General features: G+C 48.4%; 1 protein-coding gene across 1 annotated transcript in view; it reads left to right on the top strand.

The window, feature by feature from the left end:
• Nucleotides 1-18238, top strand: part of LOC120017865 (exocyst complex component 6-like) — a 56996-nt gene that overhangs the window by 18417 nt on the left and 20341 nt on the right. Inside the window, exons 5-7 of the mRNA XM_038960827.1 lie at nt 2481-2592; nt 8001-8135; nt 8740-8919. Coding sequence (XP_038816755.1) covers nt 2481-2592; nt 8001-8135; nt 8740-8919 — 427 coding nt within the window. The remainder of the gene's footprint in view (nt 1-2480; nt 2593-8000; nt 8136-8739; nt 8920-18238) is intronic.

The raw sequence follows: 18238 nt of genomic DNA, 5'->3' as shown, positions 1-18238 counted from the left end.
ATTGGAGCTAGTTACAGGGTTTTTGTTGTATAAATTAGTCATTGGAGCTAGTTACAGGGTTTTTGCTGTATAAATGAGTCATTGGAGCTAGTTACATGGTTTTTGCTGTATAAATTAGTTATTGGAGCTAGTTACAGGGTTTTTGCTGTATAAATGAGTCATTGGAGCTAGTTACAGGGGTTTTTGTTGTATAAATGAGTCATTGGAGCTAGTTACATGGTTTTTGCTGTATAAATGAGTCATTGGAGCTAGTTACATGGTTTTTGCTGTATAAATTAGTTATTGGAGCTAGTTACAGGGTTTTTGCTGTATAAATTAGTCATTGGAGCTAGTTACAGGGTTTTTGCTGTATAAATTAGTCATTGGAGCTAGTTACAGGGTTTTTGCTGTATAAATGAGTCATTGGAGCTAGTTACAGGGTTTTTTGCTGTATAAATTAATCATTGGAGCTAGTTACAGGGTTTTTGCTGTATAAATTAGTCATTGGAGCTAGTTACAGGGTTTTTGCTGTATAAATTAGTCATTGGAGCTAGTTACAGGGTTTTTGCTGTATAAATGAGTCATTGGAGCTAGTTACAGGGGTTTTGCTGTATAAATGAGTCATTGGAGCTAGTTACAGGGTTTTTGCTATATAAATGAGTCATTGGAGCTAGTTACAGGGTTTTTGCTGTATAAATTAGTCATTGGAGCTAGTTACAGGGTTTTTGCTGTATAAATTAGTCATTGGAGCTAGTTACAGGGTTTTTGCTGTATAAATTAGTCATTGGAGCTAGTTACAGGGTTTTTGCTGTATAAATTAGTCATTGGAGCTAGTTACATGGTTTTTGCTGTATAAAATAGTCATTGGAGCTAGTTACAGGGTTTTTTGCTGTATAAATTAGTCATTGGAGCTAGTTACATGGTTTATGCTATATAAATGAGTCATTGGAGCTAGTTACAGGGTTTTTGCTGTATAAATTAGTCATTGGAGCTAGTTACATGGTTTTTGCTGTATAAATTAATCATTGGAGCTAGTTACAGGGTTTTTGCTGTATAAATGAGTCATTGGAGCTAGTTACAGGGGTTTTGCTGTATAGACTATTCTTAGGCGGGCTGTCTCTGGTCATTACTTGGGTATAGAAAAATGTCCCCAAAAAATGTTGAACTATAATTTTTTAATAATACCATCTTTGATAACCTAACAATCAATTAAAAGCTAGACAGTCAGGGAGAATAGAAGAAATAAATACAACGGACATTCAGAGCACATGCCCACTGATTTTGGTATAATGTTTTAGCAGAGGAACACCAGCCAAGGCAAAATGCATAGAAATGCAGAAAAGGTGCTTTACAACAGCAGAATGTTCTCTACACTGACAAGATAGTCTTGTGTCTTTCTAGCTAAAAGACTATGTTAGAGTTTACACCTCCTCTTCCAATGAACTGTGGGGAGGTCCAAATAATGGAACTGTTGACTGTCGTGGTTCAAATCATTCTGGGGGTTTGACTGCTCTGGGGATGATCACTTACATCTCATGGTCTTCACTCTGAGTGGCAGAATTGGGATGAAAAGTCTGTCTTTTCATCCAAATTAATTGAAGTTTAGGCATAAGGTTAGCAGTGTGGTTAAGGTTAGGTTTAAAAATCACATTTTAGGCAGGGTTTATGACTTTGTGGCTGTGGTAACGAGTGGAAACCATATAATAGGTCAATAGAATAGGCCTACTTTGCTCCTTCCAGAGAGACATCAGGGATTGTAACGTACTCTGTTTCATGTAAACATGGCTCTCTCGGGGTATACTGTCCCCATCCATACAGCCAGCTGGGTTCTCAGTACATCGCGCAGACATCTCTCCGGGAAGAAGAAAGGCGGGGTTGTGTGTTTCATGATTAAAGACCAACATTGGTTTAAGGAAATTGTGATAAATAACGTATAATGCTTTCATTTAAGGACCAAAACATTTACAGCTGAAGAGATTGCTGAATAGTTCGGAAGAGATTTTCAATGTACCGATTCCATGACACATGGTTTATGAATTGATACACAAACAACACACAACTTAGATTTTTTTATTTAAATTGTACAAAATCCGTGCAACCAATAGAAATGTTATATATATATATATATATATATATATATATATATATATATATATATATATAACTATTATAATATAATTATATATATATATATGGGAAATACAACCATCCCAGCTCTGCAGATTTTGCTGTGAAGAGACAGAATCATTTGATTATTTGTTGTGGTACTGTCCATATGTAGCTTGTTTTTTGGTCGCAGGTTCAGGAATGGCGTGAACTCTGCAAATAGCACTGCTGGGTGATCTGAAAAGTCATAGTCAATCGATCAATAATTATAATACCGTTAATCAAAACATGTTATCTTTGTAATTTACAATCTGTAGAAACTATGAGAATAGAAAAGTTCAGAACTTTTGTGAAACATCCCTTTTCTTATCGTTTTGTTTTGGTTGTGTTTCCAGCTGGACAGAGATCGATGACATGCTTCGTAAATCCACCAACCTGTTGTTGACGAGGACACTGAGTGGCTGTCTACAGAACCTCATCAAGAAACCCCATATAGGACTAACTGAGGTACAGTACATTATTCCATACGTGACCAAAAGTATGTGGACACCTGCTCGTCCAACATCTCATTCCATAATCATGGGTATTCATATGGAGTTGGTCTCCCCCCCCCCACTCTACTGGGAAGGCTTTCTACTCGATGTTGGAACATTGCTGCGGGAACTTGCTTTCATTCCAATTCATCCCAAAGGTGTTCGATGGGGTTGAAGTCAGGGCTCTGTGCCAGCCAGTCAAGTTCTTCCACACCGATCTCGACAAAGCATTTCTCTATGGACCTCACTTTGTGCACGTGGGGCCTTCCTGCTGAAACGGAACGGGCCTTCCTCAAACTGTTGCAACAAAGTTAGGGAAGAACAGAATCAATTAGGATGTCATTGTATGCTGTAACATTAAGATTTCCCTTCTCTGGAACTAATGGGCCGGAACCATGAAAAACAGCCCCAGACCATTATTCCTCCTCCACCAAACTTTACAGTCGGCACTATGCATTCAGGCAGGTAGCGTTCTCTTGGCATCCGCCAAACCCAGATTCGTCCGTCGGACTGCCAGATGGTGAAGGGTGATTCATCACGCCAGAGAACCCATTTCCACTGCTCCAGAGTCCATTGTTAGACCACTCCAGTCGACGCTTGGAATACCGCATGGTGATCTTAGGCTTGTGTGCGGCTGCTCGGCCATGGAAACCCATTTCATGAAGCTCCCGAAGGAACAGTTCTTGTGCTGACGTTGCTTTCCAGAGGCAGTTTGGAACTCGGTAGTGAGTGTTGCAACCGATAATTTTTTTAAGCTCTACGCGCTTCAACACTCGGCAGCCCCATTCTGTGAGCTCGTGTGGCCTACCACTTCGCGGCTGAGCCGTTGTTGCTCCTAGACATGTCCACTTCACAATAACAGCACTTACAGTTGACCGGGGAAGTTCTAGAAGGGCAGAAATTTGATGAACTGACTTGTTGGAAAGATGATATATGACAGTGCCACGTTGAACGTGACTGAGCTCTTCAGTAAGGCCATTCTACTGCCAATGTTTGTCTATGGAGATTGCATAGGTGTTTGCTCGATTTTATACACGTGTCAGCAATGGGTGTAGCTGAAATAGCCGACTCCGCTAATTGAAAGGTGTCCCGGACAGTTTATTAGGTACAAGTCAAATTGTATTAGCCACATGCGCCGAATACAACCTTACAGTGGCATGATTATTTACAAGCCCCTAACCAACAATGCAGTTTAAAAAATAAGATTAAGAAATAAAAGTAACAAGTAATTAAAGAGCAGCAGTAAAATAACAATAGTGAGACTATATACAGGGGGGGGTACCAGCACAGAGTCAATGTGCGGGGGCACCGGTTAGTCGAGGTAATTGAGGTAATATGTACATGTAGGTAGAGTTATTAACGTGACTAATCATAGATCATAACAGCGGCATAAAAAGTGGGGGCAATGCAAATAGTCTGGTTAGCCATTTGATTAGATGTTCAGGAGTCTTATGGCTTGGGGGTAGAAACTGTTTAGAAGCCTCTTGGACCTAGACTTGGAGCTCCAGTACCGCTTGCTGTACGGTAGCAGAGAGAACAGTCTATGGACTAGGGTAGCTGGAGTCTTTTACAATTTTTAGGGCCTTCCTCTGACACTGCCTGGTATAGAGGTCCTGAATGGCAGGAAGTTTTGCCCCAGTGATGTACTGGGCCGTTCGCACTACCCTCTGTAGTGCCTTGCGGTCGGAGGCTGAGCAGTTGCTGTACCAGGCAGTGATGCAATCAGTCAGGATGCTCTCGATAGTGCAGCTGTAGAACATTTTGAGGATCTGAGGACCCATGACAAATCTTTTCAGTCTCCTGAGGGGGAATAGGTTTTGTCGTGCCCTCTTCACGACTGTCTTGGTGTGCTTGGACCATGTTAGTTTGTTGGTGATGTGGACACCAAGGAACTTGAAGCTCTCAACCTGCTCCACTACAGCCCTGTCGATGAGAATGGGGCTGTGCTCGGTCCTCCTTTTCCTGTAGTCCACAATCATCTCCTTTGTCTTGATCACGTTGAGGTTGTTATTCTGGCACCAAATCAAATCAAATATATTTATAAAGCCCTTCGTACATCAGCTGATGTCTCAAAGTGCTGTACAGAAACCAGCCTAAAACCCCAAACAGCAAGAAATGCAGGTGTAGAAGCACGGTGGCTAGGAAAAACTCCCTAGAAATGCCAAAACCTAGGAAGAAACCTAGAGAGGAACCAGGCTATGAGGGGTGGCCAGTCCACCACACGGCCAGGTCTCTGACCTCCTCCCTATAAGTGGTCTCGTCGTTGTCGATGATCAGGTCTACCACTGTTGTGTCATCTGCAAACTTAATGATGGTGTTGGAGTCGTGCCTGGCCACGCAGTCGTGAGTGAACAGGGAGTACAGGAAGGGACTGAGGGGCCCCTGTGTTGAGGATCAGCGTGGCGGATGTGTTGTCACCTACCCTTACCACCTGGGGGCGGCCTATCTAGTACAGGGTTGGACCCACCAGAAAAGCTTGATGTGTTGTCACCTACCCTTACCACCAGGGGGCGGCCTATCTAGTACAGGGTTGGACCCACCAGAAAAGCTTGATGTGTTGTCACCTACCCTTACCACCAGGGGGCGGCCTATCTAGTACAGGGTTGGACCCACCAGAAAAGCTTGATGTGTTGTCTACCCTTACCACCTGGGGGCGGCCTATCTAGTACAGGGTTGGACCCACCAGAAAAGCTTGATGTGTTGTCTACCCTTACCACCTGGGGGCGGCCTATCTAGTACAGGGTTGGACCCACCAGAAAAGCTTGATGTGTTGTCTACCCTTACCACCTGGGGGCGGCCTATCTAGTACAGGGTTGGACCCACCAGAAAAGCTTGATGTGTTGTCACCTACCCTTACCACCTGGGGGCGGCCTATCTAGTACAGGGTTGGACCCACCAGAAAAGCTTGATGTGTTGTCACCTACCCTTACCACCTGGGGGCGGCCTATCTAGTACAGGGTTGGACCCACCAGAAAAGCTTGATGTGTTGTCACCTACCCTTACCACCTGGGGGCGGCCTATCTAGTACAGGGTTGGACCCACCAGAAAAGCTTGATGTGTTGTCACCTACCCTTACCACCTGGGGGCGGCCTATCTAGTACAGGGTTGGACCCACCAGAAAAGCTTGATGTGTTGTCACCTACCCTTACCACCAGGGGGCGGCCTATCTAGTACAGGGTTGGACCCACCAGAAAAGCTTGATGTGTTGTCACCTACCCTTACCACCTGGGGGCGGCCTATCTAGTACAGGGTTGGACCCACCAGAAAAGCTTGATGTGTTGTCACCTACCCTTACCACCTGGGGGCGGCCTATCTAGTACAGGGTTGGACCCACCAGAAAAGCTTGATGTGTTGTCACCTACCCTTACCACCTGGGGGCGGCCTATCTAGTACAGGGTTGGACCCACCAGAAAAGCTTGAATCCTTCAGGGCGGCGTACCGATTGTGGCAATTGTGGCGTACCATTGACTGTGGCGTACCATTGACACTGGGCAGGATGGGTCCATGGACTCATGCTGCTTATGCCAAATCCTGACACTTCCATCAGCATGACTCAACAGGAACCAGGATTTGTCTTACCAGACAATGTTTTTCCACTCCTCAGTTGTCCAGTGTTGATGAACGCGTTTCCATTGGAGCCGCTTCTTCTTGTTTTTATCTGATAGGAACCCGGTGTGGTCGTCTGCTGCAACAGCCCATCCGTGACAAGGACCGACGAGTTGTGCTTTCCGAGATCCCGTTCTTCACACCACTTTTATACTGCGCCGTTATTTATCTGTTTGTGGCTCACCTCTTAGCTTCCTCGATTCTTGCCATTCTGCTTCGACCTCTCTCCCCACAGGATTGCCGCTGACTAGATGTTTTTTGTTTGTCGCACCATTCTTGGGAAACCCTAGACACTCTGTGAAAAGCCCATGAGGGCAGCCGTTTCTGAGATACTGTATCCGGCGTACCTGGCACCGACGATCAAAGTCACTTAGGTCACTAGTTTTGCCCATTCTAACGTTCAATCTAACAGTAACTGAATTCCTCAATGCCTGTCTGTCGGCTTTATATAGAAAGCCACAGCCACGTGGAACACTGGCACCTAATAAACTGGCGGGCGAGTGTAGATACAGTGCATTCGGAAAGAATTCAGACCCCTTGAATTTGTCCACATTTTCCTTTTCTTTAGAGCCTTTTTCTAAAATTGCTTTAAGTTTTTTCCCTCATCAATCTACACACAATACCACATAATGACATCACAATACCACATAATGACACAGCAAAAACAGAAATGTTTGCAACTGGGTCAAAGAAATATCACACCTGTATTTAGGGAGTTTCTCCCATTCTTCTCTGCAGATCCTCTCTGTCAGGTTGGAGGGGAGCGTCTCTGCACAGCTGTTTTCAGGGAGTTTCTCCCATTCTTCTCTGCAGATTCTCTCTGTCAGGTTGGAGGGGAGCGTCTCTGCACAGCTGTGTTCAGGGATTCTCGCCATAGAATCCCGGAATTCAAGCTTTTCGATCGGGTTCAAGTCTGGGCTTTGGCTGGGCCACTCAAGGACATTCAGAGACTTGTCCCAAATCCACTCCTCTGTTGTCTTGGCTGTGTGCTTAGGGTCGTTGTCCTGTTAGAAGGTGAACCTTCGCCCCAGTCGGAGGTCCTGAGTGCTCTGGAGCAGGTTTTCATCAAGGATCTCTCTGTACTTTTCTCCGTTCATCTTTGCCTCGATCCTGACTAGTCACCTAGTCCCTGCCCCTGAAAAACATCCACACAGCATAATGCTGCCACCACCATTCTTCACCGTAGGGATGGTGCCAGGTTTCCTCTAGACGTGACGCTCGGCATCAGACCATAGAATCTTGATTCTCATGGTCTGAAAGTCCTTTAGGTGCCCTTTGTCAAACTCAAAGCGGACAGTCATGTGCCTTTTTACTGAGGAGTAGCTTTCGTCTGGCCACTCTACCACCCAGAAATGGTTAAGAAGAAATACTGGACTGTTCTGGAGTGGCCAGAGAAACATATCCAAAACGTATGGCGAGATCTGACACCAGCAGTTGGTGGAGGGCCACACCTGAAACATTGAAGAATTAGAGCAGTTTGTTGCTGAAGAACCAATGATCAGTAGAAAGGTGCAGCTCATTGATGGCTACAGGAAGCATTTGTTGGCAGTTATCTTGGCCAAAGGCTGTGCCACCAAGTACTTGCTCAGGGGTGCTAATAATTATAAACCTAAGTTTACTAGAAATAGAACTGGTTCTGCAAGATGCGGTGACCAACATATTTGTGTTCTATTTCATCTTATCTGATAAGGAATTATTTAAGAAAAGTGTAAGGTTGTTGATTATATTTGCCAGTTGACCCACTTGGTCCCATTTACGTCTCTTTTTGTATTGCAGTTAGTCCAGATCATCATCAACACAACCCATCTGGAGCAGGCCTGTAAATACCTGGAGGACTTCATCACCAACATCACCAACGTCTCACCTGAGACCGTACACACCACGCGGCTCTACGGCCTTTCCACCTTTAAGGTACTGTAGGAAATCCTTGGGGTATTTCTGTCTGAATTCTCCACCAGACAATATTTTGACAGTTTTGGAAACTTTAGACTGTTTTCTAACCTAATCGGTCAATTATATGCATATTCTAGCATCTGGGCCTGAGAAATAGTCCATTTACCTTGGGAACGTTATTTTTCCAAACATAAAAATAGTGCCCCCTAGCTGAAAGAGGTTAAACAAATAAACTTAAGGTATATTCATTAGCCTTCTCTTGTGTTGCCGCAGGCTCAAACCATGCTTATTGCTGGAATAAGGGAACTGTCATAAACTTTACAGAGCTTCCGGTACTTCAGCGTAGTTCATCAACGTGCACTGACGTAGTCTTACCTGGCGTTCAGCTCATTGTGTCAGTAGTAACCTCCGTCAGTGCTGACGTAGTCTTACCTGGCGTTCAGCTCATTGTGTCAGTAGTAACCTCCGTAGTGCTGACGTAGTCTTACCTGGCGTTCAGCTCATTCTGCCAGTAGTAACCTCCGTCAGTGCTGACGTAGTCTTACCTGGCGTTCAACTCATTGTGTCAGTAGTAACCTCCGTCAGTACTGACGTGTTGGTGTTCCCTGTCTGGTGTATCCAGGATGCACGACATGCAGCGGAGGGAGAGATCTACAGCAAACTCAACCAGAAGATAGATGAGTTTATCCAGCTGGCAGACTATGATTGGGGCATGCCGGAGTCAGACGGCCAGGCCAGTGGATACCTTATGGACCTCATCAACTTCCTCCGCAGCACCTTCCAGGTTTTCACACACCTGCCGGTGAGTTAGCCCCCCCCCCCCCCCCCCCCCCCCGCAGGCAGGGGAACTCTGGGAGATGGAGTTTTGTTGTGGTAATTTGTTGTGTTGATCTTGTATCAGTGTTACGTGACGGTGGTGACTCGGTGTTACGTGACGGTGGTGACTCGGTGTTACGTGACGCTGGTGACTCGGTGTTACGTGACGCTGGTGACTTGTATCTACTGTGCTTCTCATTGGGTTGAGTGACGCTGTTGATGATATCCACTGTGGCATGGATGTAGTCCTGTACTGCAGTAATGTGTACATGTGTTGGAGTTGTGTACTGCAGTACTGTGTATTCGGTGTTGGAGTCATGTACTGCAGTACTGTGTATTCAGTGTTGGAGTTGTGTACTGCAGTACTGTGTATTCAGGGTTGGAGTTGTGTACTGCAGTACTGTGTATTCAGGGTTGGAGTTGTGTACTGCAGTACTGTGTATTCAGGGTTGGAGTTGTGTACTGCAGTACTGTGTATTCAGGGTTGGAGTTGTGTACTGCAGTACTGTGTATTCAGGGTTGGAGTTGTGTACTGCAGTACTGTGTATTCAGGGTTGGAGTTGTGCAGTACTGTATATTCAGGGTTGGAGTTGTGCAGTACTGTGTATTCAGGGTTGGAGTTGTGCAGTACTGTGTATTCAGGGTTGGAGTTGTGCAGTACTGTGTATTCAGGGTTGGAGTTATGTACTGCAGTACTGTGTATTCAGGGTTGGAGTTGTGTACTGCAGTACTGTGTATTCAGGGTTGGAGTTGTGTACTGCAGTACTGTGTATTCAGGGTTGGAGTTGTGTCCTGCAGTACTGTGTATTCAGGGTTGGAGTTGTGTCCTGCAGTACTGTGTATTCAGGGTTGGAGTTGTGTAGTGCAGTACTGTGTATTCAGGGTTGGAGTTGTGCAGTACTGTGTATTCAGGGTTGGTGTTGTGTACTGCAGTACTGTGTATTCAGGGTTGGAGTTGTGTCCTGCAGTACAGTGTATTCAGGGTTGGAGTTGTGTACTGCAGTACTGTGTATTCAGGGTTGGAGTTATGTACTGCAGTACTGTGTATTCAGGGTTGGAGTTGTGCAGTACTGTGTATTCAGGGTTGGAGTTGTGTAGTGCAGTACTGTGTATTCAGGGTTGGAGTTGTGTAGTGCAGTACTGTGTATTCAGGGTTGGAGTTGTGCAGTACTGTGTATTCAGGGTTGGAGTTGTGCAGTACTGTGTATTCAGGGTTGGAGTTGTGTAGTGCGGTACTGTGTATTCAGGGTTGGAGTTGTGTACTGCAGTACTGTGTAGTCAGGGTTGGAGTTGTGTACTGCAGTACTGTGTATTCAGTGTTGGAGTTGTGTACTGCAGTACTGTGTATTCAGGGTTGGAGTTGTGTACTGCAGTACTGTGTATTCAGGGTTGGAGTTGTGTACTGCAGTACTGTGTATTCAGGGTTGGAGTTGTGTACTGCAGTACTGTGTATTCAGGGTTGGAGTTGTGTACTGCAGTACTGTGTATTCAGGGTTGGAGTTGTGTACTGCAGTACTGTGTATTCAGGGTTGGAGTTGTGCAGTACTGTATATTCAGGGTTGGAGTTGTGCAGTACTGTGTATTCAGGGTTGGAGTTGTGCAGTACTGTGTATTCAGGGTTGGAGTTGTGCAGTACTGTGTATTCAGGGTTGGAGTTATGTACTGCAGTACTGTGTATTCAGGGTTGGAGTTGTGTACTGCAGTACTGTGTATTCAGGGTTGGAGTTGTGTACTGCAGTACTGTGTATTCAGGGTTGGAGTTGTGTCCTGCAGTACTGTGTATTCAGGGTTGGAGTTGTGTCCTGCAGTACTGTGTATTCAGGGTTGGAGTTGTGTAGTGCAGTACTGTGTATTCAGGGTTGGAGTTGTGCAGTACTGTGTATTCAGGGTTGGTGTTGTGTACTGCAGTACTGTGTATTCAGGGTTGGAGTTGTGTCCTGCAGTACAGTGTATTCAGGGTTGGAGTTGTGTACTGCAGTACTGTGTATTCAGGGTTGGAGTTATGTACTGCAGTACTGTGTATTCAGGGTTGGAGTTGTGCAGTACTGTGTATTCAGGGTTGGAGTTGTGTAGTGCAGTACTGTGTATTCAGGGTTGGAGTTGTGTAGTGCAGTACTGTGTATTCAGGGTTGGAGTTGTGCAGTACTGTGTATTCAGGGTTGGAGTTGTGCAGTACTGTGTATTCAGGGTTGGAGTTGTGTAGTGCGGTACTGTGTATTCAGGGTTGGAGTTGTGTACTGCAGTACTGTGTATTCAGGGTTGGAGTTGTGTACTGCAGTACTGTGTATTCAGGGTTGGAGTTGCGTACTGCAGTACTGTGTATTCAGGGTTGGAGTTGTGTAGTGCGGTACTGTGTATTCAGGGTTGGAGTTGTGTAGTGCGGTACTGTGTATTCAGGGTTGGAGTTGCGTACTGCAGTACTGTGTATTCAGGGTTGGAGTTGTGTAGTGCTGTGTATTCAGGGTTGGAGTTGTGCAGTACTGTGTATTCAGGGTTGGAGTTGTGCAGTACTGTGTATTCAGGGTTGGAGTTGTGTAGTGCGGTACTGTGTATTCAGGGTTGGAGTTGTGTACTGCAGTACTGTGTATTCAGGGTTGGAGTTGCGTACTGCAGTACTGTGTATTCAGGGTTGGAGTTGCGTAGTGCAGTACTGTGTATTCAGGGTTGGAGTTGTGTAGTGCGGTACTGTGTATTCAGGGTTGGAGTTGCGTACTGCAGTACTGTGTATTCAGGGTTGGAGTTGTGTAGTGCTGTGTATTCAGGGTTGGAGTTGTGCAGTACTGTGTATTCAGGGTTGGAGTTGCGTACTGCAGTACTGTGTATTCAGGGTTGGAGTTGTGTAGTGCTGTGTATTCAGGGTTGGAGTTGTGCAGTGCGGTACTGTGTATTCAGGGTTGGAGTTGTGTACTGCGGTACTGTGTATTCAGGGTTGGAGTTGTGTAGTGCAGTACTGTGTATTCAGGGTTGGAGTTGTGTAGTGCGGTACTGTGTATTCAGGGTTGGAGTTGTGTACTGCAGTACTGTGTATTCAGGGTTGGAGTTGCGTACTGCAGTACTGTGTATTCAGGGTTGGAGTTGTGTAGTGCAGTACTGTGTATTCAGGGTTGGAGTTGCGTACTGCAGTACTGTGTATTCAGGGTTGGAGTTGTGTACTGCAGTACTGTGTATTCAGGGTTGGAGTTGTGCAGTACTGTGTATTCAGGGTTGGAGTTGTGTACTGCAGTACTGTGTATTCAATCATATATATCTTATCCAGAGCGACTTACATTTTTAACCTTTATTTAACTAGGCAAGTCAGTTAAGAACAAACTCTTATTTTCAATGACGGCCTACCGGGGAACAGTGGGTTAACTGCCTTGTTCAGGGGCAGAACGACAGATTTGTACCTTGTCAGCTCGGGGATTTGAACTTGCAACCTTTCGGTTACTAGCCCAACGCTCTAACCACTAGGCTACCCTGCCGCCCGAGTTGTGTACTGTGTATTCAGGGTTGGAGTTGTGTACTGTGTATTCAGGGTTGGAGTTGTGCAGTACTGTGTATTCAGGGTTGGAGTTGTGTACTGCAGTACTGTCTATTCAGGGTTGGAGTTGTGTACTGCAGTAATGTGTATTCAGGGTTGGAGTTGTGTACTGCTAATGCTTATCTTCGGTACCATTTTTATTCTCTTTTAGTTCCACAGAAAACCTCAAGGGAACAAGATCATTCTAGGTTATGACAATGACTTGACATGAAGTTAGACTGAAGAGTGACTGGGGAGGATATGGATCGTTAGAGCAAACAAAATGAGAAATGGTAATTTCTGGGGGAGAACGACTGCAATGAAACTGACCAAAGAGCCAATCACAGTTGGTCAGGAAGTAGCTAGAGGAGACAGAGGACATACGCTGTGCTCTTGTTGCTGGTGGAACCCCAAACCAGACCTGTTGCTGGTGGAACCCCAAACCAGACTTGTTGCTGGTGGAACCCCAAGCCAGACCTGTTGCTGGTGGAACCCCAAACCAGACCTGTTGCTGGTGGAACCCCAAACCAGACCTGTTGCTGGTGGAACCCCAAACCAGACCTGTTGCTGGTGGAACCCCAAACCAGACCTGTTGCTGGTGAAACCCCAAACCAGACCTGTTGCTGGTGAAACCCCAAACCAGACCTGTTGCTGGTGGAACCCCAAACCAGACCTGTTGAAACCCCAAACCAGACCTGTTGAAACCCCAAACCAGACCTGTTGCTGGTGGAACCCCAAACCAGACCTGTTGCTGGTGGAACCCCAAACCAGACCTGTTGCTGGTGGAACCCCAAACCAGACCTGTTGCTGGTGGAACCCCAAACCAGACCTGTTGCTGGTGGAACCCCAAACCAGACCTGTTGCTGGTGGAACCCCAAACCAGACCTGTTGCTGGTGGAACCCCAAACCAGACCTGTTGCTGGTGGAACCCCAAACCAGACCTGTTGCTGGTGGAACCCCAAACCAGACCTGTTGTTGGTGGAACCCCAAACCAGACCTGTTGCTGGTGAAACCCCAAACCAGACCTGTTGCTGGTGGAACCCCAAGCCAGACCTGTTGCTGGTGGAACCCCAAGCCAGACCTGTTGCTGGTGGAACCCCAAACCAGACCTGTTGCTGGTGGAACCCCAAACCAGACCTGTTGCTGGTGGAACCCCAAACCAGACCTGTTGCTGGTGGAACCCCAAGCCAGACCTGTTGCTGGTGGAACCCCAAGCCAGACCTGTTGCTGGTGGAACCCCAAGCCAGACCTGTTGCTGGTGGAACCCCAAGCCAGACCTGTTGCTGGTGGAACCCCAAACCAGACCTGTTGCTGGTGGAACCCCAAACCAGACCTGTTGCTGGTGGAACCCCAAACCAGACCTGTTGCTGGTGGAACCCCAAACCAGACCTGTTGCTGGTGGAACCCCAAACCAGACCTGTTGAAACCCCAAACCAGACCTGTTGCTGGTGGAACCCCAAACCAGACCTGTTGCTGGTGGAACCCCAAACCAGACCTGTTGTTGGTGGAACCCCAAACCAGACCTGTTGTTGGTGGAACCCCAAGCCAGACCTGTTGCTGGTGAAACCCCAAACCAGACCTGTTGCTGGTGGAACCCCAAACCAGACCTGTTGCTGGTGGAACCCCAAACCAGACCTGTTGCTGGTGGAACCCCAAACCAGACCTGTTGCTGGTGGAACCCCAAACCAGACCTGTTGCTGGTGGAACCCCAAACCAGACCTGTTGCTGGTGGAACCCCAAGCCAGACCTGTTGCTGGTGGAACCCCAAGCCAGACCTGTTGCTGGTGGAACCCCAAACCAGACCTGTTGCTGGTGGAACCCCAAACCAGACCTGTTGCTGGTGGAACCCCAAACCAGACCTGTTGCTGCTGGTGGAACCCCAAACCAGACCTGTTGCTGCTGGTGGAACCCCAAACCAGACCTGTTGCTGCTGGTGGAACCCCAAACCAGACCTGTTGCTGCTGGTGGAACCCCAAACCAGACCTGTTGCTGCTGGTGGAACCCCAAACCAGACCTGTTGCTGCTGGTGGAACCCCAAACCAGACCTGTTGCTGCTGGTGGAACCCCAAACCAGACCTGTTGCTGCTGGTGGAACCCCAAACCAGACCTGTTGCTGCTGGTGGAACCCCAAACCAGACCTGTTGCTGCTGGTGGAACCCCAAACCAGACCTGTTGCTGCTGGTGGAACCCCAAACCAGACCTGTTGCTGCTGGTGGAACCCCAAACCAGACCTGTTGCTGCTGGTGGAACCCCAAACCAGACCTGTTGCTGCTGGTGGAACCCCAAACCAGACCTGTTGCTGCTGGTGGAACCCCAAACCAGACCTGTTGCTGCTGGTGGAACCCCAAGCCAGACCTGTTGCTGCTGGTGGAACCCCAAGCCAGACCTGTTGCTGGTGGAACCCCAAACCAGACCTGTTGCTGGTGGAACCCCAAACCAGACCTGTTGCTGGTGGAACCCCAAACCAGACCTGTTGCTGGTGGCCTGATTTGCTGCTTGCTCTGTACACCAGCTTCCTTATCTTGTATACAATCATTTCCAGCTTTTTATTCCCGTTCCGTTATTAAGACGTTGTTTTTCTTAAGGAATGTCTCCTCTGTCTCCCACAGTGATCTATAATTGATTCCTCTATTGATTTGACTTCCTCTGCCAAGCATGCTGGGTCTGTCTGATTTTCCTTTTCCTCTCCATTTATTGTTGCCATCCTTTCTCTCCTATTCTGGACATCTTTCATTTGTTTGGGTGGTTCTGCTCAGAATAACTGCAATGACCATGCTGCTATGTCGGTAAGTACCCCCCCCCCTACTCTGCCCCCCCTGCCCTACTCTGCCCCCCCCTACTCTGCCCCCCACCCCTACTCTGCCCCCCCCTACTCTGCCCCCCCTGCCCTACTCTGCCCCACCCCCTACTCTGCCCTACTCTGCCCTACTCTGCCCCCCCTACTCTGCCCCCCCCCCTACTCTGCCCCCCCTGCCCTACTCTGCCCCCCCCCCCCTACTCTGCCCCCCCTGCCCTACTCTGCCCCCCACCCCTACTCTGCCCCCCCCCCCCTACTCTGCCCCCCCTGCCCTACTCTGCCCCCCACCCCTACTCTGCCCCCCCCCTGCCCTACTCTGCCCCCCCCTACTCTGCCCTACTCTGCCCCCCCCCTACTCTGCCCCCCCTGCCCTACTCTGCCCCCCACCCCTACTCTGCCCCCCACCCCTACTCTGCCCCCCCCCCTGCCCTACTCTGCCCCCCCCCCCCCCCCCCCCCCTACTCTGCCCCCCCTGCCCTACTCTGCCCCCCACCCCTACTCTGCCCCCCCTACTCTGCCCCCCCTCCCTACTCTGCCCCTGCCCTACTCTGCCTCCCCTGCCCTACTCTGCCCCCCCCTACTCTGCCCCCCCTGCCCTGTCCAGTTCTGGGTTATGCATGATCATGTCTGTACTGTGGATCTGCCTCCAGGCTTGTTGCTTCCTCCACTTGTGATGATGCTGGACTATAGTAATTTACATACCATCCATCACGTTTAGTTCAAGTTAAATCTAACAGGTTATTTTATCTGTACGTTGTCTGTAAACACACACAGGGTGTCGATGACTTTATTTGTACAGCTCCAGTATGTGTAACAGATTGTATAAAAAATGGGTTATAGGGGTACCATTGGACCAGGGCCTATGGGGTATAGGGTACCATTTGACCAGGGCCTATGGGGTATAGGGTACCATTTGACCAGGGCCTATGGGGTATAGGGTACCATTGGACCAGGGCCTATGGGGTATAGGGTACCATTTGACCAGGGCCTATGGGGTATAGGGTACCATTTGACCAGGGCCTATGGGGTATAGGGTACCATTGGACCAGGGCCTATGGGGTATAGGGTACCATTTGACCAGGGCCTATGGGGTATAGGGTACCATTTGACCAGGGCCTATGGGGTATAGGGTACCATTGGACCAGGGCCTATGGGGTATAGGGTACCATTTGACCAGGGCCTATGGGGTATAGGGTACCATTTGACCAGGGCCTATGGGGTATAGGGTACCATTTGACCAGGGCCTATGGGGTATAGGGTACCATTTGACCAGGGCCTATGGGGTAGGGTACCATTTGACCAGGGCCTATGGGGTATAGGGTACCATTTGACCAGGGCCTATGGGGTATAGGGTACCATTTGACCAGGGCCTATGGGGTACCAGTTGACCAGGGCCTATGGGGTATAGGGTACCATTTGACCAGGGCCTATGGGGTACCATTTGACCAGGGCCTATGGGGTATAGGGTACCATTTGACCAGGGCCTATGGGGTATAGGGTACCATTTGACCATGGCCTATGGGGTATAGGGTACCATTTGACCAGGGCCTATGGGGTATAGGGTACCATTTGACCAGGGCCTATGGGGTACCATTTGACCAGGGCCTATGGGGTATAGGGTACCATTTGACCATGGCCTATGGGGTATAGGGTACCATTTGACCAGGGCCTATGGGGTATAGGGTACCATTTGACCAGGGCCTATGGGGTATAGGGTACCATTTGACCAGGGCCTATGGGGTATAGGGTGCCATTTGACCAGGGCCTATGGGGTATAGGGTGCCATTTGACCAGGGCCTATGGGGTATAGGGTACCATTTGACCAGGGCCTATGGGGTATAGGGTACCATTTGACCATGGCCTATGGGGTATAGGGTACCATTTGACCAGGGCCTATGGGGTATAGGGTACCATTTGACCATGGCCTATGGGGTATAGGGTACCATTTGACCAGGGCCTATGGGGTATAGGGTACCATTTGACCAGGGCCTATGGGGTATAGGGTACCATTTGACCAGGGCCTATGGGGTATAGGGTACCATTTGACCAGGGCCTATGGGGTATAGGGTACCATTTGACCAGGGCCTATGGGGTATAGGGTACCATTTGACCAGGGCCTATGGGGTATAGGGTACCATTTGACCAGGGCCTATGGGGTATAGGGTACCATTTGACCAGGGCCTATGGGGTATAGGGTACCATTTGACCAGGGCCTATGGGGTATAGAGTACCATTTGACCAGGGCCTATGGGGTATAGGGGTACCATTTGACCAGGGCCTATGGGGTATAGGGTACCATTTGACCAGGGCCTATGGGGTATAGGGTACCATTTGACCAGGGCCTATGGGGTATAGGGTACCATTTGACCATGGCCTATGGGGTATAGGGTACCATTTGACCAGGGCCTATGGGGTATAGGGTGCCATTTGACCAGGGCCTATGGGGTATAGGGTACCATTTGACCAGGGCCTATGGGGTATAGGGTACCATTTGACCATGGCCTATGGGGTATAGGGTACCATTTGACCAGGGCCTATGGGGTATAGGGTACCATTTGACCAGGGCCTATGGGGTATAGGGTACCATTTGACCAGGGCCTATGGGGTATAGGGTACCATTTGACCAGGGCCTATGGGGTATAGGGTACCATTTGACCAGGGCCTATGGGGTATAGGGTACCATTTGACCAGGGCCTATGGGGTATAGGGTACCATTTGACCAGGGCCTATGGGGTATAGGGTACCATTTGACCAGGGCCTATGGGGTATAGGGTACCATTTGACCAGGGCCTATGGGGTATAGAGTACCATTTGACCAGGGCCTATGGGGTATAGGGGTACCATTTGACCAGGGCCTATGGGGTATAGGGTACCATTTGACCAGGGCCTATGGGGTATAGGGTACCATTTGACCAGGGCCTATGGGGTATAGGGTACCATTTGACCATGGCCTATGGGGTATAGGGTACCATTTGACCAGGGCCTATGGGGTATAGGGTACCATTTGAC

Source organism: Salvelinus namaycush, chromosome 22, assembly GCF_016432855.1.
Source record: "Salvelinus namaycush isolate Seneca chromosome 22, SaNama_1.0, whole genome shotgun sequence".
In the NCBI taxonomy this organism is placed as follows: Eukaryota; Metazoa; Chordata; class Actinopteri; order Salmoniformes; family Salmonidae; genus Salvelinus; species Salvelinus namaycush.
The sequence above is the reverse complement of the archived record's forward strand: the minus strand, read 5'-3'. Positions and strand labels throughout refer to the sequence as shown.